A 21,154-nucleotide genomic window follows, 5' to 3' on the forward strand; every position below is an offset into this window, starting at 1 on the left:
ATGCCTTTATTGTTCACTGTTCATGAAAAGCTCAACAGTTATGCCAGGATTGTCATAAATATAAAAAAAACAATTCTCTCTCTCTCTCACTGGAAGAAGTTAAAGGTAAAAATGAAAAGCAGTATGCAGCTCCACTCCATGTCCATCTGGCATCTGCACTACAGATCTGCCGGGGGACTGCTGCAACACTTCAGCCTCATATGATTCATCATCATGCTCTCTGAATGTTCTTTTGCTTTCCAACAGCGGTACCACACCTATATGACCTAATAGCTCCTTTCACAATATGGCTCAGACTCGATTGGATTTGAATTGAGCTTCACTGGCTCAGATTGTTTGTGTTCACATTCTCCTTTTCCACAGCAGTCACAGTGAATGTGTAGTGGGGGTGTGTTGTGTAAAATAGGAACAGCGAAATTTAGGTATTTTATACTGGTTTATCCAAGTATGGAAAGTGAATGTAATTATTTTCAGGTGTTTAAACTTCGGAATGAACTGCTGAAAACATATTGTATGTATTGTAGTACAAAGTTTTCACATTTAAATGTTTTATTTTACACAAGTGTAATATTCCTTTTGAAGTTCCCCAGTCATGATTTGAAAACTCAAATATTGTAAACAATTATGTCTGTCATATTCAGCAAATTAAGATCTGGGAAAAAAGTAGATTTGATGTGAAATGGAAAATGTATTTGAACACTGGATTTAAAGCATATAAGACCAGAAGTGCTTGAATTTTGTCTATTTTCTGTTGCACATAAAGACGCATTGATTTATCCTAATGTTATTCGGTCCTCGGGGGAGCCGACTGATCAGTCCTTTTCTACCAACGGTCGGCCATCTGGTTGGTCTGTAGCTGCCATTAAGTCCACTTGAAACATAGCTACTCTTGTATTAGGACTCCGTCTCTGAGCTCAACTATGGAACATTAAAAAAATCTGGGACATTACAATGCTATCCATTCTTAAACATTGAATGTGCTCTTACAATCATAACACTGCTGGTGCTTAATGAGGCGTTTGATCAGATCTGATGCATGTTGCTGTGGCTGGGAAAAAACAATTATGAAAAAGATTAGAGAATTCCATATATAAAGGGGTATTGGATCCAAGACCTTTATAATTTAAAATAAACATTTACCTAACCTTGGAGGCTGGAGCCTCCAGCATATGATAAAGGAGCAGTGGAGTTTCAGCTTTAATTCCCCCTCCCTGTCCCCAAAGTCATTTTCTTCTAGAGCAACAACATGACATGCAACAGATTCCCTCATGATCGAGAGGCAGCTGAAAAACTTCTCTGGAAGCACTTTTTATTTCACATAAAATGGTGGTATTATAAATTTGATCGTAATTGTTATTGTGGGCGCCTCATCATAAGGAACAGCAATTTCCTCCAGATGGAGAGTAATGGAGAACGAATATGTATTTTTTCCGGCGCAGGAATTACGTGGATTTTAGTAACAAATAGGTCCTGCAGGTGTGAATTGCTACTTGAAGCACAATTTCAACTTAACATGCTACAAGTAAATGTCAGTGGTAATAATGTTTTTGTGGCAGAGCTCACACAGTCAGGGGCTTGCAGGTTGGCTATTCAAAAAGTTCAAAATCATTAAGTCTGAGGACTTTGTTTGCTCCATCATGTGCTTGACTTCCACTTAGAAAAGCCTGTACTGTGGTTACTGGCTGCAGTACAGCAGCCTTTTACCCCATTATAGACCATTCCTGAAATCCTTTATCTTAAGATGCTCTATTTAAATGGAGAGAATTTAATTTAAATTACCGTCTAGCAAATATTACATATTATTGAATTAACTATTAACCAAGACCTTTATTCATTCCTAATGTCATGACCAGTGATTTGACTTCTATATAAATAAAGATATTAAAGCTGTAATGGATGAAGTAACACTCAGGGTGCTAATCAGCAGATTAGCATTTTTGCTTCCCTCTCTTTCATCATATATAAACAGTAATCATGATGAAAAGAAGACAAAGGACCCCGTGTACAAACCAAGTGATGTAGTGCTGCTGCCACCTGTTGGTGAACATGTTAAAGAATCAAAAAGTTCAGCACAATGCCAGCTGAGGGGTTTTAAACACTGGTGCATTAGACAGCTTTAAAAGGGGGATAGTTTCTCACCGAAAGCATTTTACTTCCACTATAGATTCTATACGGCCAAAAGTAAGGACATCTGAGCTCTACATTCATATGTGATTGTTAAGTATATCATTTAAAACTAATTATGGACCTGGCTTTGAGCACAGAGGCATTGTCATGTTGAAACAGGAAAGGGTCTTTCCTAAACAGCTGCAAGAAAGTTGGAAGCACAACATGGTCTAACATATCCCTTTGTGCTGCAGCATAAAGAGTTCCCTGAATTCGATCCAAAGGCCCAAACCTCAGGATGTCCACATACTTTTGGCCATGAACTTTTGTAATCGATAAAATACTAGCTTTTATGCAAAACCTTTAGCTTTGCTACTATAAGATTATGCTGAGACAGCAGCATGCACGAATTAAACAGGCATTCATCTAAACCCATTAATTAGGCTGACAACACAGGCAGACTATGCAGAAAAGTATCCAGAAGAAATGATGTAGTACCTGTAAAACATCTCAGCAGTTTATTGGGCTGTAAAAGAGCATAGTGTTTTGCATAACAAAAACAAACCATGGTTTTGCCTCTGTTGTCAATATTGTCTTGTTATCATCATGAGGATCCTCAGCTGTAGAAATTAAGAGGAGGTGAGCTTCTCCTACTCTTTAAACCTAAAAAATTATCCACTCAAGACACCTCATAGCTTCACCCCTCATCTCTGATCCCTTCTCTCCAACCTCTTGTGTTTTCTAATGGCACATTTCTGCACAATAAACGGTAGAAAAAGGGGTTCACAGGGGCGTAAAATGGCACTGCATTCTATGAGTCAAATGGCATGAAACTTAAAGTTGTAGTAGTGGTGTTTGAAGATAATGGTTCCAGCAGTACGCTACATAAACACAACAGAAACCACCCAAGTGGACCAGTGCAAGGTTCATTTCATTCTGCAGGCTCAAAGCAGCACACACATGGACTAAGTTTCTCTTTTTCTTTTCAAACAGGAAACTAAAAGCAATTTAATGGTGGCAATATATATTTTCATTTATCCCATGAAAAGACCAAAATCATCAATGAATTGATCATACTAACAAGTATTGCCTGTGTAGTAAAACCCTGATATATCTTTATCATAGAACTCCATTGTTCATCAATTTAAAAAAAAGCTATTATAACTTGTTTAATTATATTTGCATTTCAATTCTGAATTATAGAACTAAGTAAAACAAAGTTGACTTTAAATCAACAAATGATTACATTTTTTAAATGGAACCAACTAATTAATTTAAAAATCCTCTTAAATTGAACGTTTGTAATTCCATTTATACATTTGTTTCCATTTTGGGATTCATTTAAAGTAATGTGCAGTGTCACCTAAAAAAACATTTGAAGTCTAACCCACAGAGCAGCAGCATGAGCTCTGATTGGCCAGAGCTCCAGCAGTTGCCCTGTGGGTTTTAATTATCTTTTAATGTTTAATTATCTTTTTCATTATTTTTTATTTACTCAAGACTTCATTGTGCCTATTTTTTATTCAGATTTATTATCAATTTATTAATGGATTCTAATTAAACACTGTAAAAGTCAATACTTTTTCCAGTGGCACAGTCAAAGCTCCATTTACTGTAGTTCATTTTGAGTCAACTAATGTAGTGCACAAAATGCGTATTAAATACACAAATAGTCCTAACAAATGCTTTATTTGCTCCTGTAACGTTTGCTAAACGACAGTGTTTACAGTGTTTTAAAGGTGTATGTCTTCACAAGGAACAAATAGGCTCGGGGCTGAGGGCACAGTGTGTAGCATCAGAGTAGGGAAGTCAGTCAATCTCTCTCAAAACACTTTTTGTTTTTTTCATAAGATTTGTTGACAAATTAAAATATTGAATTGTGTTAACTTTATCGTTTCCGTCTCAAATTTGCTATATCCTATCCTCAATATTCTCAAGTAAAAACTTGACATTGTCTGGACATTTACTGATTACTGTACTCTGCCAAGACAAACAGAACCAGCTGTAGTGTTGGTGATAACATAAGATACACAACATAACATACAATAATGAGAAATCACTTAAATCAATGAAACCAGAAGGTTAAAGACCGTTTGTTTGATGACATGTTAAATAACGCCGTAATACTGAAGAAAGTGCTCTGATAAGAAAAAAAAAAGAAAAGAAAAAAAAGGCAGATAAAAGGGCACATTTCCACATGGGCTTGTCTGTCCCTGTCCACAGGATGAGCATCATCACCGTCGTCAGTATAGAGTTTGTATTAAAGGCCTCATCGGAGATCATTGGACATTCATTGGGTCGTACCATCTGATTGAGCAAGCAAGAAGTAGTTGTGGAGCGATACAGAAAGCAGTGGACGGCTGAAAGCAATGGAGTGCAAAAAGACAGATGCATTCACGTCCTCTAGTCTGTCATTAAAAGTGCGCACCCACTCAGTTTGACTAAAATAATCAGTAACGCAATCTTATTAGCAAACGGTTAACTTCCTGCAGATCGGTCATGCTCAATTTCGGTGAAAAGAGCGAGAAAAACAGGCATTCAGGAGCATGGATCTGCTGAAGCTAAATGGTACATTAGTTGTGGTGCCATGCTAAGAGGCAACAACCAGCGAGGACTTCTGAAATCCCAACATGAGAGTGATACAGTATGTACATCTGAATACACATTGGTGTTTATAGATAGCTCTCTAATATATTAATGTACAAAATATAGAATCTTAAAATATCTGATACGGTTTGGTGTTCTGAAGTCAAAATACAAAATGACGAAGATAAGAAAAAGCTCTTCAGTGACATCCTTTGTGTTTTGTCGGTGTGTATGCTGTTGATACTGTAGTGTGAGTTTGTAACTTTATACGTCTGACGAGGAGCTTTCTGTAAACACTGTGGAGCGTTTTCTCTCTATTTTGTCTCTGAGGGACATTTTTGCTTGTGAGATGCCCTCTTCCCCGATAAGACACAACTTACGGCGACTCCTCCGTCAGTCTGTTAATTACTGACGTGATCAGATATTCAAGGACGGATAGTGCTGCGGTGGTGGCTGAGTGTCCATACTTGAGAGATTTGCATCTATACCACGACAACATGGACAAAATGTGTTTAACATACAGTACATAAAATCATATACATACACATAAAACTGTCTGTTTTACATGTACATATACACTTCAGCAGGAGAAAGGCAGAAAGAAAGAGAGGATGTGGCATGTAGGTCATGTCCTGCTGCAGGTTTGTCCCAAAACCCTTTAAGAATCTGGCGGATTGAAGCAAATAAAATTTCTTCGAAAACATTCTTCCTTTAGGACCTAGACTCACACAGCTGGCAACATCTGTCTTTATGCACTGATTGGACATCTTTGGTCTCAATGGCAGACTCAGGCTAGCTAGGCCTTTCCCACTCATACTCTCCTCGGCAGGCTGAGCTTTGGGATGCATTTTCTCATCCGTCCTCGTTGTGGCCTCAGTAGGTTCAAGAAAGGATTGGCGCTGTGAGAAGGGACGCTTCAGTCAGTCTCAGTCCGCCGTAAGCTATCAGAGGTCCATGGGCCTGCTCCTTATTTCAGAGGCGGAGTTAAGGCGCCTACCCTGGTGTGTCTATTTGTCACTTAGTTGAGGTTAACTGCTTGGTGGTCCACTGGTGAGAAAATAGGTCATCATCTCTCCCTTGCCTTTGACAGTGACCAAACCTCTGTATTCCAGTGTGTAGTTATAGGAGCTCAGTACCTGGTACATGTCTGCAGTCACCTGAGGACAGAGGGAGGAAGGGACAGTGAGTAGAACGGCTTATTTGTGGTTCATATTAACCACTTTTCTATGCATTTATTATTATTTGTGTGAATGCTGATTCAGCATGCTTTATTTGGTGGCACGGTGGCTCAGTGGTTAGCACTGTTCCAACTAGCACCAGCAAGAAGGCACTGCAGACTCTGACCCTTGGATCTATTCCCAGTCTGGGCTGGCCTTTTTTGTGTGGAGTTTGCATGTTCTTCCAGACTTTCTTCTACATGACTATTTTTGACAGACCTTTTCACAGATGTAAACATAAACATTCTAAATGGACCAAGTTGATTTCCTGTTGCAGTGTATGTGAATGGCATTAACTGACAGGAAGTTAACAAGGGCCAGGCTGTTGCCTAGCAATGGAATTCCATTGGAAAGGTCTATACTATGTCTTTTTTTTTTAATCAGTTTTCTCGACAAACTATACATAACTTTTTTTTTAAAGATAATTTTTTGGGCTTTTTCCATCTTTATTTTGATAGGACAGCTAGGTGAGAGAGAGGGGGAAGACATGCAGGAAATTGTTACAGGTCGGATTCGAACCCTGGACCTATGCGTCGAGGCATAAACCTCTCAGTATACAGTATGTGCGCCTGCTCTACCACTATACCACCTATATTGACTTTTTAAAAAAATATTATACAATGACTTTTTCCATATACTTTTTATCACTTTTTTAGAATATATGACTTTTTTTAAAGATACTTTTTTGGTAGTCTATATGAAAGGGGAGAGAGAGAGGGGGAAGACATGCAGGAAAACCGCCAAAGGTTGGAATTGAACCCGGGACCTCTGCACCGAGGAATAAATCTCTTTATATGGGTATGCGCTCTACCAACTGAGACACCCAGGCGACCACTACTTTTTTAACCATGATATACAATTACTTTTCAATGACGATTTTTGAAACACTATACTAAGACTTTTTTTTAATCACATTTTCTATTAGTGTCACAGTGGCTATGGGGCAGCAATATTTCAACTAGCAACAGCAAGTAGGCACTGCAGACAGTGACACTTGGATTGATTCCCAGTCAGGACTTGACCTATTAGTGTGGAGTTGTTCTTTCAGACTAACCATACTATGACTTTTTCATCACTTTTTTCCGACATACTATACTAGGACTTTTCTTTATCACTTTTTTCGACATACTATACTATGACTTATTATCACTTTATTCAACATATTATGATATGACTTTTTTTCAATATATTTTTTTTTACTATTTTTGACATACTTTTTCGACATACTATACTTTGACTTTTTCATGACTTTTTTGACATACTATACCATGACTTTTTATGACATACTATATTGACTTTTTTTGACATACTATATTGACTTTTATTACTTTTTTAAACATACTATACTATGACTTTTTTTTCCAATATACTATAAAATGACATACTATACTATGACCCTTCTCTTACTGCATTATATTCCATTATATTTAAAATTTTTAATTGTTACCTGCCACCAGCAAATTAAGACATTTTCACTATAAATGTGTGCCTGAAAATGTATTAGAACCAACCGCAATATGTGTCCCCTCAAAGGCCCATTCTGAGCCAGGAAAAACCCTGCATACTATAATATTACTATTTTAGACACACTATACTATTATAGTATATTATTTACTTTTTATCACTTTTTTCGACATACCTATACTATGACTTTTCGGCATGGTATATACTATGACTTTTCTTTTTTTTTTAATTTAAAATATTCCACTTTTGTAATACATTATTGGTATAATTAAACATTTCAATATTAAATTCATACTAATTACAACCATTCCCACTTTTCCAACTATTTTTACTACTTCACCTTCTTCTTACGCAATTATGCCAGTAATCCAGTTTAGCAATTTAGCTTTTCAGCTTTCACAAGCATTTTCTGCAGGAAATGCATTTTCTAGTTTGTCTTTGTTTAGCACCTAATGACTCCCATCAGCGTTGATCTAGTGATTTACTTATAAATGCATTTTCTAGTTTGTCTTTGTTTAGCACCTAATGACTCCCATCAGCGTTGATCTAGTGATTTACTTATAAAACCATTGCTTCAACTGCATTAAAAAAACAAAATGTTGGTGTGAAGCAGGTGATAAGTATACTTTGAAATATGGTCCCTGAAAGGCTGTAGGAACATTTGTTATATGTAACCTTGATGTCTGGGAAACTTTCTTTTCCAGTCAAATTTAACCCAGTTTTAACTTAGACATCTGGACATAGTTTGACCTGCAAATCACCAAATCTACGCTTACTGTGTTGTCTATACATTAAATACATGGTGTCCTTTGTCACCACCACAAATTGAGCTACAAGTCTGAGCCATTATTTTTTTCAATTCACCAAAATGTAAAGCTGCCAGAAACCCATATTCAGGAAATAAACTGACACAGGTGCTAATAGAAATGTACAAGTCTCTAGTGGTAATATCTTGAAATATTAGTTTTACAGTTTTTTTTACTGGTTATACACTAACAAGGCAGAAAGAAATGTGAGGAATAAACTATAAGTGTTCTTTATCATATTTGTCCCTTTTCACCTACAAAGTAAAAAAAAAAATACAGTGCAAGTTAAAAATATATATTTTTATTTATGCTTCATCTGTCATTCTGCATGGTTGACAAACATAAATTACATACTGTATAAAAGCCCCTTTCAACTCTTTTTTTTTTTTTTCGGCTTGTCTGTATGTGAATACCGAATATTAACGTCCACAAATGGATTAAATCGCAGTCACAATCATAGTGTGCTGTTGCTTTTTCACTTTCATGTTCATTAGGAAGCAGTGGAGCATATTTGCTCCTGCGTAAATGGTTTTCAGAAGGTGCAGTGGAGACGGATGAGATGAAATTAAACGGTTCCATCTGTGTTCAAAGAGTTATTAAGCTTTAATGATTTCACATCTGATAGAGCAAAACCAATATGGCCGTTTTTAATTAACATTTTTCATTATCTTGAATAAACCTTTTTTCTAAATCCAGCCGTCAGCCATGTCTGAAGGGCAGTTTTTGCAGAGTTTATGCACATCAGATGAATTTCTCATTTTTGACCAGAATAGCTTGGAGCTAAATCCAAGATGGCAAAACAAAACTAACAACAGTGATGAGCTCTGCAAATCCTGCTTTATTGAATCATTTTAGTTTTTTTTTTTTATTTCTTTTCCTAAACTGAGTTAATCTTCTGTCTAAGGACTGAGTTTGTATCAATTGTTTTTAATGTTTTTGATTTGTTTCAGACAAAAAAGGATATGACAGTTAATATTGAGAAAATGCCATTTTTATGACTAATAAAGTTTAACTTTGAGGGACAGTTGTTAAGGATTGCTTTGATAGGTGGCAGGACCTGTTTACTGTCACCAAGCTCATGGCTCTGGGACAACGGTTGACTACTATCTTTATTAATTAAGTGATAGGATTTCAATTGTCAAGTAACATTATCTAACTATCTATTCTAAAATCATCTAAATTACTTATTTTGGGAAAAGCTACATTTTATTTTACAGCTCTCAAATGGCATGTTCAGAGAATATTTTGGCAGTGCAGTGTCACACTTCACCTGGATCCTCTCTGGTACACCTGTGCTGTCCATGCGACTCGCCACATTCACTGTGTTCCCCCAGATGTCGTACTGAGGCTTCCTGGCCCCGATCACCCCGGCAACCACAGGGCCAATGTTGAGACCTAAGAAATTAAACAAATGGGGAAAAAAAAGATGAAACTTAATACCTACTAAACCAGCTGGACTTGCATGTGCAGTAAGGACTGAGCCTTGGTACATGGGGCGCACGCTCAACCAGGTGAGCTACCAGGGCGCCCCCAATTTATTCAACGTTTTTTACAAAACTATTGTGTCAGGTTCCTTTAGAGCTTTTCTCTCACAAAATAAACATACTGTACACCAGTTTGGAAATGTAACTCTTAACTTAATTAATCTTCTGAGAGTAACAGTTGCCGTCATTTGAGTTCCAGTCAATAACGGTTTCCCTGTCAGATGTACAAAATCCCTGAGCAACAGTAGCACCCTTCTTTCTTTTCTGCAGCTCACCTATTTGCATCTTGAAGTTGTTAAAGGAGTGTTCATTGATGTATTTCATTTGGTCCATCAGCCTCATCGCATAGTCAGCCAGGGCTCGGATGTGCGAGCGCCCGACCTTGTCGTATGTGGAGTCGTTGAGGCCGGAGGCCGCCATGTAGGTGGAGCCGATGGTCTTGATCTTCTCCAGCTGACGGAATTGGTCCTCACTGATGATCTAATCCATCAATCATATAAAATACAATTTTAGTGAAATGTTATAAAGATAATGTTAAATGTGTTAAAATGTTATAAAGTTATATATTTATTGAATCCAATTTTAAGTTGATAACAGTATTATTTGAGCTCCAAGTCTAACAAAGCTCCTATTCATATTTAATTTCCTCTGTAATTTATTAGTAGCAAAGTGATATACAATTCTTTTTAAAAATAGTCCTAGAGTTTTAATCCTGAAATCTGCATCTAGTCAATATTTTTTCACATTCATATTGCCTAATATTGATCAAACTGCAGAGGATGGAGACTAGCTGGTGAACAAAGTGGAACATTTAGCAGCTAAAGAGCCAGCTATTTTCCTCAGGAGTCGGTGGAGACCAAACCAGACGTGGAAAACTCCCTGCTGGACTGATGAGCCTACGTCACTCTTTGGACTCACGCATTTGCACACATGCGCAACTTCGCCATTTCCTTTTGTAGTTTGCTGCGGACATGAGTACAGCTGCTCCTAAAGTTGCACGTTACTTGTATAAAGCTTCTGTTGTGTTACCGTGTGCGTTATTGAGAACTAAGTGCACAATTTTATGTCCATGCTGGCGTTGCATGTATCTTTGTTTGTGTAGTTAACATGATTAACATGACAGTATTTCTCTATAGTTCAGGATAGCATGTCTACTGTAATGCTAGGAACTTACTGCAAAATATATCATTCAGAAACAATAGTTGATACTTTGATTCATGGATGCATGTTAGTACAGTGTTGTATATTCGTTAATTACAACAATCCTGCGGAGGATTAGTTCAGCTGTTGCACTCGCGATGGTGTTGCTGGTTTAATTGTTGAAACGCATTTCACCGTGCCTTTCGCGCTGCTAGTCTAGTCTTAGATGTAACTGCACAATAACCTGTACTCTTTACTACATTGGATTGTGTTAATTTCCATTACTATCCAGTATTGTTTGGTTGTTTGCATAGCACTATTTATTGCATGGCAATTATGTATATTGCAGAGTGATTGTTGCTTATTTCTCTTTAATCTATATAATATATGTGCATTCGTTATGTACAGATTATATTTACATATTCTGTATTTCCTCATTTTACAGAAAACCACACCCACACACAAACACATACTATCGCAAGCAACAAGCACTGTATTCACCTGCTGGAATTGGATGTCAATAAATCTGTTGAACTGAAACCAAAGGTTGCAGCGACTCTCTTACCGGAGTACATAGCCAGCTAGGGTAGCGCCAGCGCATAACGTACACAGACTTCACAAGACATGAAAGGAGAGTGAATATTGGACTTAAACTTTATCAGGTGGTAACAAACATGACTCCAGATGCATGCATAAAGTGTCTCTAAACCAGATGGAAACCAACCTAGCCGTTATTTTACTGGGAACTACAGTCTCATAGAGCACCAGTGACAACAGTAGATCCCCACAGTGGAGGCCACAGATTTACATCCTCACTCACAAAAGCAGACAGCTTTCAGTTGGATGTGTTCACATCTCACCTCATCAAAGTCAGCGATGATCTCGTTGAGCAGCCGCAGACACTCCACTCCCTCGTTGTTGCCCTCCAGCTCCACGTAGAACTCTGAGAAGTTGCTGATGGAGGCGAACATGACAGCCACGCACTCACACGACTGGTAGTAGAGCTCGTCGTTGCGTCGTTCGCGCTGCAAGAAGTGGGCGGCCACGTCTTTGGGCAGGATGTTGTGGAGTAGACGGCGGTTATAAGCCTGAAGCTCCTCCATCTCCTCCTTCTCCTCTGTGGCCTGTAGGGGGTTCAGTACAGAAATTAAACAGGAAAAAAACAATACTGTTGAGTGAAATATCTCAACTACTAATGGACAGATTGCTATGAAATTTTGATACAGATATTCATTGTCCCCAGAGAACGCCATGACTTTTCATGCAGCACTACCGGCAGCTCAATCATCCAATGAAATATCTTGACATTTTAGAGATGGATTGGAACAAAATAATCCAGAGGATATGATTATGAGTTGTACTGTCAATGAGGGTGCTGCAATTACTACTACTGACACTGTTATCTCTATTCATGGTTACCCTGACACCACCCTCTGGCCAATATTTAAATTCAATTCACCACTTAAACTTTTATCCTCCTCCTAAAGTGTGGCTGTAGAATCTTAGACTTCTAACCATCAGTGACATCAGTGAGCTGGAAAATAAAGACCCCTCCAGCAGCTCAACGTTTTTCAGATAAATAACTTAATTGTACCCTTGACTAGACAACCAACCACAGGCAGCTCAGCCTGCTTTGGCACCTCCATGAGATGTCAAAGAACCCTGGTACAACCCTTAAGACATCTTAAAATAATTTGAGTATCAAACACTCTCCCCCTGTAGGCCTGAAAGGCTTCGAAAAGTTTTTTAGCTTGCTTTTTCTCTGTGGAGTCCATTTGGATTCATGACAGTTACAATAGATTCCAATGAACCCAGGCACCTTAATAATAATGTTCAGTGTGTTCCAAAAAAGATTTTGGGTGGATTAGTCTTTCAAATAAATATTTTGTGTCACAGGTGACAGACATTGAGTGATGACCTTTTTTTTTCTAGATTCTGTCAGCATCTATTTGTCAACCTAAATGAACTGAAACCGATGCCAAGCTCCGTGCACGGTTGTTGGAACGGGATGAGGACTGGAGCTGGCATGGCCTCGCCCACCAGGGTTCTGGTAACGCCTCAATTCTTTTCTTGTTGATTGACAACCAAGACATATCTGTCTGTATGGCCTGTTAGTAGCTGGTACAGCCATGATGCTGGGTGACAATATGACAATAATACAGTGCAATAATTGCAACAATTTCTTTATCTAACATGTTTCAGCTTTTAGAAAGACAGATGGAAACCCACTGTGCAACAAACGGGCCAAGATGAGGGAAGAAGCTTTCTTAAAGGGGTGATAGAATGATTATATAGGGTATTTTAGACTGTTCCTTACGGTCTAATAGGGTATGTAACATTGGTTGGGCTGAAAATTGTCCGAATGCTATTTTATTAGGCCCTTAACTACCTTGTGAATATGGCTCTATTTGGAACAAGAGCTTTTCTTCCAAATATGGTATGCTCATGAATATTTAGATGAGCTGCGCGCTGATTGGTTTGAGCGAACCCCATCAAAACACATTGGAGACGAGACAACAGGTCTCATATTTCAAACACTGCAAAGGTATACATGGTTTGTCTGCTATTTCGATATTAAATTCACTTCTGAGACTTTTTTAAGCGAGAAATCCACTATATAAAGCTCAAATATGGGCCGTTTTACAAAAATGTATGGCTAATTGCAAATTTAATAAGACGTGTCGGACTTTAGGAGCTCCACACAGTCTGACGAGAAAACGGCAACCTCCATACCCAGTGAAAGTCACCGTTTCTCAGTTACTGGATGACCGGGGCTCGGGGCTCCACGGAGGTCCGGAGCTGCAAGCTAGGTTATGTGTCCCATTTAATCCTATGGGAAAAGATCGTTGCTACACTTTTGTCACGCCACTTATATATAACATATACCCCAAGGTCTTACAAAACTAACAATGGTGTCCGATTTGAATTTAATTAATTTTTGTGAACATTAGGGGTTTCGTTAGCTGCTACTGTCCCTTCAATCCTATGAATCGCGGCTAGCTGCAGGCCCTGGAGCTCCATCAGGGCCTCTGCATTTTGTAGTCCAGTAACCCAGAACCGGTGACTTTGCCCGGGTATGGAGCGCCGCGGGCTTCCCCTCGTGACGGAGATCCAGCTAGCTCACAGCGAGCCAGAGTCTATGAAGTAGGACACGCCGGGCGGCGAGGCAGCACCGGCCGCTGTCACGTACCCTGCTGAGCTCCTGCTGAACTGCGACACACAGTCGGACAAAATTTGCAATTAGCCAGCAATTTTCGTAAAACGGCCCATACTTGACCTCTACATTGTTGATTTCTCGCATAAAAAAGTCTCAGAAGTGAATTTAGTAATTAAATAGCGGACCTCTGGAGATCTGCATGACCTAGCTAGATTCAGAAGACTAAGCTGACTTTGGCTTTGACTTGACTTTCAGTGGTGTAGCCTATGCAAATGTTGGGGCGTGACAAAGACTAGGAGTTGGGATGCTTACGTCAGTTTCCAGCTTTGTTGAGATTCGCCCGTTTTCAGCGACAGTTTCAAAATGTGAGATTTGCAGAGGATAGGGGTATCAAATGGGGTCGTTATTCAACTATGACAAGGTAAAATTGGTTTTGCATTCTATCACCCCTTTAATGATCAACATCTTTTAGTATTCCCGAAAGGAGTCTTGGATCTTTAAACCAACATCACACGCACGCACGCACGCACGCACGCACGCACGCACGCACGCACACTGACCTGCAGCTTCCAGAGGAAGTCGAGCCTGGCTGTGGACTCTACCTGCTGGGCATGAAGGTAGAGAGCGAGAACGAAGACCGTGATGACTACCGGGGTCATGATCTTCAGAGGAACCTTGGAGTCCATCACACAGCTAGAGTTTCAACACACACACACACACACACACACACTACAAGGTTATCAGATGTGTTATGCTAAGTAATGAACTACCAATCACCTACCTCATCAAACATACAGGTGTTAAGTTATCCTGTATGGGTGTAAAGATGTACTTTGCACGAACACTGTGGCACAATAACAAGCTGCCCTTTAAATCTTGGCTCATTAGCGTTAGCATCTGTTGCCAGTGGGTCATTATAGTTAAATTTCTGCCAGCACAGTGATAATGATGCTGTTAGCTTAAACAGATGACAGAGGTGATGCGTTGGGTCTCTGTGGTAATAGAAGTTGCTATTGGTCTCACCTTGTTCCATTCATGTGCTCGCTGTGAGGGGGAGGAACAGAGAAGAGCCAATCAGCGGTTAGAACATCTGTACACACCAAAGATTTAAACACTACAAGCGTAACAACACACACACACACACACACACACACACACACACACACACGCAGCAGTAATGACTCACACAATGTTGACAGCGTTGGCCATCACCAGCAGGTCCTGGTTGTCGAAGAGGCTCACTTTGGGCACCTCCATGACGAGGAGGTAGATCAGCTCGATAAAGAGCATGAGGAAGAGTTTACCGATGCTGCTGATCTGCAAGAAGACGGAGCAGGCCAGCAGGCTCAGCAGCACACAGCACGAGAAGTACTGAGGGAGAAAGATGGAGAGAGGGGAAGGTACATTTTCTTTTATGTTTGGTAGTCAAGCTTTATATTCTGTAATACACGGTTCTGATTGAATGAGTCACATCCAGAGGTATTATAAAACACCCCATAAACCCACAATTCTGACCACTTAGTTAATTTAAACATTAATGTGCAAGCCAAATGTTAACACTTCTACCTGCAATTATTACCCTCACTTAGCAGCCATTTGTTCTGCTACTGTTCAAAATGATCTCACTCGTCTGAAGCATTGACATCTTAAAATATACAATTACAAAGTGCTTCACTGTGACGGATTGAATTTCTTGTCCCTTTTATTGCAATGACGTATTGTGCAAAAAGCAATAAGGTACTTGAGGTGTTACTTTACAGCCACAGTGTTGTTTTTCGTCTGATGTTCAGACAAAAGAAAAATAACAGTTTGCCTCATTTTACCCATGAATTAGACTGCAGCATATTTTGGCATGATGAAATAATGTATATGTATGTATATAAATGTTCTTATTCTGATGGCATTTTATGCTTCTGTAACAGACTTGCAGCAGCACTAAAGTCTTCTTTGGTTAACAAGGCTGCCCTGAACATTTTTAACAGATATATTTGACCAACACAGTTAGTCACAAACATATCATTGTGATTCCTTGCAGAAATGCTTAAAAATGAATTGGCTTACCTGCATCAGACAAATCTGTTGCTCATCTGAGTTGAATCTTAAAAGCCTCAGTTTCTACCAACTGCAGTAATCTGTTTTGCTTAATTTACCTCCTCACTCTTGCATATGTTCATTGCACCCCTTTAAATGAGCTTGTTGTTGAAAAAAAAAACATAGAATAAACTATGTTATTTTGCTTTAAAACAATACCTAGTAGGTATTTTTGAATCAGAAATCACACTATGCAAATAAAACACACACACACACAAAAACAAGGCACACCTGTACCTCAGGTAAGCTGCAGACAAGGCCATCGTCTCCACAGGGGCTCTGTTGTGTGTCCAGGCTGTAGTTGAGGAGGTGAGCATGGCAGGCGTTCACAGCGGCCAGACTGACGTTAAGCTCTTCCCAGATGCAGCTCCGCAGGTCGAGGCTGCTACAGGTGAACTGAACGAGGTCCAAGGTCAGTAAAGACACAGCAGAGGAGAGTCAGTGGTTTTTTGAGATGTCAAAATGCTCAGTGCTTTAACAAATTATTTCATGGGGAGAACATTTTTACTCTTTTTTGATATTCTGTTGAACTTACAATATTGATGAAAGCAGAAACAAAGACGACGATGATGGTGAAGACGCCCACCAGAGTGCTGTTCAGTCTGGACTGGACTATCCTCTTAGAAAGAGTCTGCAGAGGGACTGGGAAGAGCTGGGAGCACGATAAAAACAGACAAAGCCAGGGAGTGAGTGATGGGCTCATTTTCATCTGAAGCCACTAAATAAATACATCCCTAAATACACACTGCAGTTCAGCATGTCACTTTCTGAGTTACCATCAGTCATATCAATATCCAATGAGAATACATCAAAAATCATCTCTATACAATCAGTAGATGTACAAATGGAAGAGATTTGTTTGTTTTTACCAAAACAGAACAATGAATTATCAGTGAAAAACATCAACAGCAGCTCCACTTTTCCCTGTTAAATGTCCCTCATGGCCTGTCAGCAGGTGATGAGAGAAGGAAATAGATGGATTTTAAAGCCTCTGGAGGTTTGGCAGCTGAGATCTGACATCATCACCCTTCTCTTGTATTAAGTGCACTTAATTTCTATAACTCAGCCGTGTTTAACACATACAAAAAAACTAATCTGTGAAAGCCATGTTTACTGCCGTTTCTATAAAAATTAAGGATTCTGGGTCCAATTTTACAAAGGTCTGACTGTAAACTTCATTTGATGTGTCAAACATTTTTCATAATGTTGTGAAAAAGAGCTGAGCTTGTGGATGGCAGGTGAGACATAAATACTACAAAATAATTATGTTAGATACAACGTAAAAGAAATGTAATTATCCACAAAGTTGCAGTTTATTTACTGACTGATTAATAGATTGACTAGCTGACTGATTGGTTTTTAATCTCATGTGGACAAAACACAGTACCCAGTGACAACACACTGGGCCCTATCTTGCACCCAGCGCAACTGACTTTGTACACCGACGCATGTATCATTCCTATTTTGCACCTGACGCACAGCGGACTTTTCCCTCCACAGACTCACGTCGGTAAATTATGGAATGAACTTGTGCTCCCAGGGCCGGTTCAGCAAAAAGAGGAGGCGTGTTCCAGCGCAAACGTTCCCTAGTGCTATTTTGCAGTTTCAGAAAACAATTCCGCCACAGACCAGGAAAAACCTAGTCTAAAGTCAGTGGCGCGTTATTCAGATGCTATTTTAAGGGCGCATGCTTGGCCGTAATGTAGAGTGTGCACACCACGCATACACTTTGCTTCTCTCATCTCACTGACCCAGCACTTCCCATTTTTGCAAACCATACATAAATACAAGGAAAAATATGACCTTGTTTTACACAACATTTCCATGAATCATGGATGTGTTGATGACATATGTGAGGAAATATTAGAGGACTTAAGGAGATGTGATGTTGAACTGCATGTGTCGATGCCACTTAACCCAAATCCCCCAGCAGCATCTCGTGAGAGGAGAGACAGAAGAGCTGCATCGTCTATAGTGAGGTAATCTCGGTCTAATGTTAGACTACATTGCATAAATATCACCATGCATTCATAACCTCGTGATTCAGTGAGTGTGAGCCCAAAACATCGGCTCACATCACATACAACCTGTAGCTTCTACTACAGCAGACAATCTTGTTTTCAATGAGTTCTGGATTATCAGGTTGTATGCTGTTTTTGTAAATAAAAATGTCACCTCACTACACCAGGGTGTCCTTATGAAATGCTTCCATAAAACATCTTATCATGTTTTAAAATAGGAAACACATTCTTAAATTTGTCAGGTCATACCACCTTTGATTGAAGTGAATGGGAGACAAGTGTTCTCAGAGCCTCACACCAATGTGACTGCACCCTTGAAGCAAGAACTGGTGTGAACTGAATAGCTCTGTAATGAACAACTTGTCATAAAAACCCCAAATACCAGAAGCCTAACCTCAACACAGGCCCACAGTGGACCGATCAGTTGATACTATGGACACACACAAACAGAGAAACAAAAAGCCTACATCCAAAATGAGCTCTATTCTTTTAAGAGAAAAGGGTTATTCAAGGTGTATTTTGAAATCACAAATGGTGACATCTGCACTTTGCATTAAGGAATTTAGTTAAAAACTCTTATCTGAAAGAAGTTGCTATGAGGTCAAGAGCAGATTATGTTTAAATGTTCACTGACATCTGGAATGAATAGCGAGTACAGCATCAAACCACTGCCTGATAAAAGATGTAACAGATTTGTCTATGTGATGTCTGATACTGAAGTTCCATATAAAGAAATAAGAACAAGCCCTTCTCTGTTCTTTGCTGATATTTGAGATAGATATTCTACAAAACTGCAACCTTGTAAAAGAAATTAAAAAAAAAATTAAAAAAAATCTACCCTATCTTTTATCACTTGAGAAAATATCTGCACAAGGAGTCCAGTTTATTTGGCGATTTCATTCATCACAAGCAGAGAATACTCACCCCAAAACAGCAGTACACTGTTGAGACAAACATGACAGCTGTCAGGATAATGAAACCGGTGACGAAGAAACCGATCATCAGACTGGAGCTGCAGGTGACACAGTATGTCATTATATTCATATGATGATTCTAGCTGCATTTTTATGGTTCACTGTTTGTTTCTCTAATACACTGTCTGTGTTGCGGTTTCGAAGGTAATACTGTGGGCAGCAGCATCTGCTTCTCTTTATTGTCTTTGACCTTGTGTCAATGTAAATATTATGAAGTAGGCATTGTGAGTGTGTGTGTGTGTGTGTGTGTGTGCGTGTGTGACAGGTAATGATAATAGCAGAAGGAGACCAAGATAAACAGAGGAGAGGACGTGTGAATACGATGAAAATTATTAAGGAAAACAAATAAGACAATGAAAGCGAGGAGGTGGTGAGGAGACCAGGAAGAAGGGACTCTAAGAGGTAATGAGGAGAGGGGAGTGGTGAGATGAAAGGATCAAGGAGAAAGGTTAATAAAGAGACAGGCTAAAGAAGATCAATACTAAGAGATGGGCAGCGAGAAAAAGAGAGGAGGGTTCGCCTCAAGACAAAAATCTGCAAGAGCTCTTTGAATCTGGCTGCTGCTCAGCTGCAATTACACAGATTTTAAGTTGATATTCTCTTTTATAAATAAGAAGTTGCTATTGATACTGTAAGGACTAAAGAGGAATACAAAAATCATCTTTTGGAAATTGATCTTAATGCCTTAATTAAAAAAATGAGGAAACATCCAATCTTTAAGGACACCAATTTGGGGTACTTTCCATAAGATCATCTCTCAATGCAAATCAAACCAGCTATTAGGCTAACTGAAATAAAACCATGCCAATCTCCAGGTATGGTGAAGGGTATGTGATGATGTGGGGCTATTTTAATACCAAAGGCCAAGGGAACTTTATCAGGATGCATAGTATCCTGGATCCATGAAATAACTGGCCTTTAAAAATAAAAATCTGCCTGCCTCTATGGGAATTTAACATAGGGGTGTACTTACTTATGCCCCCTGTATTTTAAGGAAGAACATTTATTTATTTACGATACATTATTCATTCACAAAGAAAATTGGTGTCCTTAAAGGTTGGATTTTTCCTCTTTTTTTTTTAAGGCATTAAGATCACTTTCCAAAAGATGATTTTTTTATTCCTCTTTTTAGTCAACTTTAGCATGGGTGTCCTAATTTGTTCACATGACTATATATATATATATATATATATATATATATATATATATATATATATATATAATAATAATAATAAATAATAATAATAACTAATGGATTTGGCTGTATTGTCTACAGCCATACAGCCTATTCATCTCCTCCTCCTTCAGTCTCACCTGCTACACTCACTTTCTATGTAAATGAAAAATTGTCCTGTAATTTAAAATATTTTCTGTGCGATATTTAATGTACATTTTACCAATCTGCTATACAAACACCCAGACTCTACCATTTATCATTTAAGATTTAATTGTGGTTGTTACAAATTCTCATTTCCTGTCTTTTGAGATAATAGTGGATGCTAATGCTAGCATAAAGGGGACACATAGATGATTTCAGCATCCGTCTCTGTTTGGCTGGCAGTTGGTAAAATGTCAGTAATGACACAAGTGTCTGTGAGGAGCCAAATTACTGTCACCCCATTTTAAAATCATAGACATATGAGTCATAATGGGGGCATATTTCAGTGAGACGATGAAGAATTTAGTCTAAAGTCTTCTGTGTTGTATTTCAAAGTGTTGACTCACGATGGCACAATGATGATCTGGATGAAGCAGATGAAGAGAAAGACGAGGGAGGCGCAGGCCACATAAGCCCCAAACCTGGAGTCCACCTGTTTCGAGTACTGCAGGAGGGAACAAGAGGAGGAGAATGAAACCGCATTTTAACACTGACAATACAATTTTCTTCCTTTCTGTCCCTCTGAAATAGAACCAAAACAAATAAATTATCCCAAAAAGGGCAGGACTCAGAGAAAAAGTCACATTTATAAATGTCTCTGCTGCTTCAGCACCACGGACAGCGCCATTGATTTATCAATACACAGCCACCTTAGGCTTCTGTCATTCCAGAGCCATGGTCGAGGCCATATAATCTAACTCAACCTCAGTCAGATAAAGGATCAATGAGT

The 21,154-nt window shown here is 39.0% G+C and overlaps 1 protein-coding gene across 1 annotated transcript in view; it reads right to left on the reverse strand.

The window, feature by feature from the left end:
* Positions 1–3,939: 3,939 nt before the first annotated feature.
* The window catches only part of adcy5 (adenylate cyclase 5), an 83,023-nt gene continuing 65,808 nt past the window's right edge, over positions 3,940–21,154 (reverse strand). The window contains exons 11-21 of the mRNA XM_078262425.1: positions 20,772–20,869; positions 18,997–19,084; positions 16,587–16,703; positions 16,289–16,447; positions 15,147–15,331; positions 14,984–15,004; positions 14,521–14,653; positions 11,664–11,927; positions 9,939–10,143; positions 9,450–9,574; positions 3,940–5,849 (exon numbers count right to left, since the gene is read on the reverse strand). Coding sequence (XP_078118551.1) covers positions 5,721–5,849; positions 9,450–9,574; positions 9,939–10,143; positions 11,664–11,927; positions 14,521–14,653; positions 14,984–15,004; positions 15,147–15,331; positions 16,289–16,447; positions 16,587–16,703; positions 18,997–19,084; positions 20,772–20,869 — 1,524 coding nt within the window. The 3' untranslated portion in view covers positions 3,940–5,720. The remainder of the gene's footprint in view (positions 5,850–9,449; positions 9,575–9,938; positions 10,144–11,663; positions 11,928–14,520; positions 14,654–14,983; positions 15,005–15,146; positions 15,332–16,288; positions 16,448–16,586; positions 16,704–18,996; positions 19,085–20,771; positions 20,870–21,154) is intronic.

The sequence above is a fragment of the Sander vitreus genome, chromosome 11 (genome assembly GCF_031162955.1).
Source record: "Sander vitreus isolate 19-12246 chromosome 11, sanVit1, whole genome shotgun sequence".
NCBI classification, from domain to species: domain Eukaryota; kingdom Metazoa; phylum Chordata; class Actinopteri; order Perciformes; family Percidae; genus Sander; species Sander vitreus.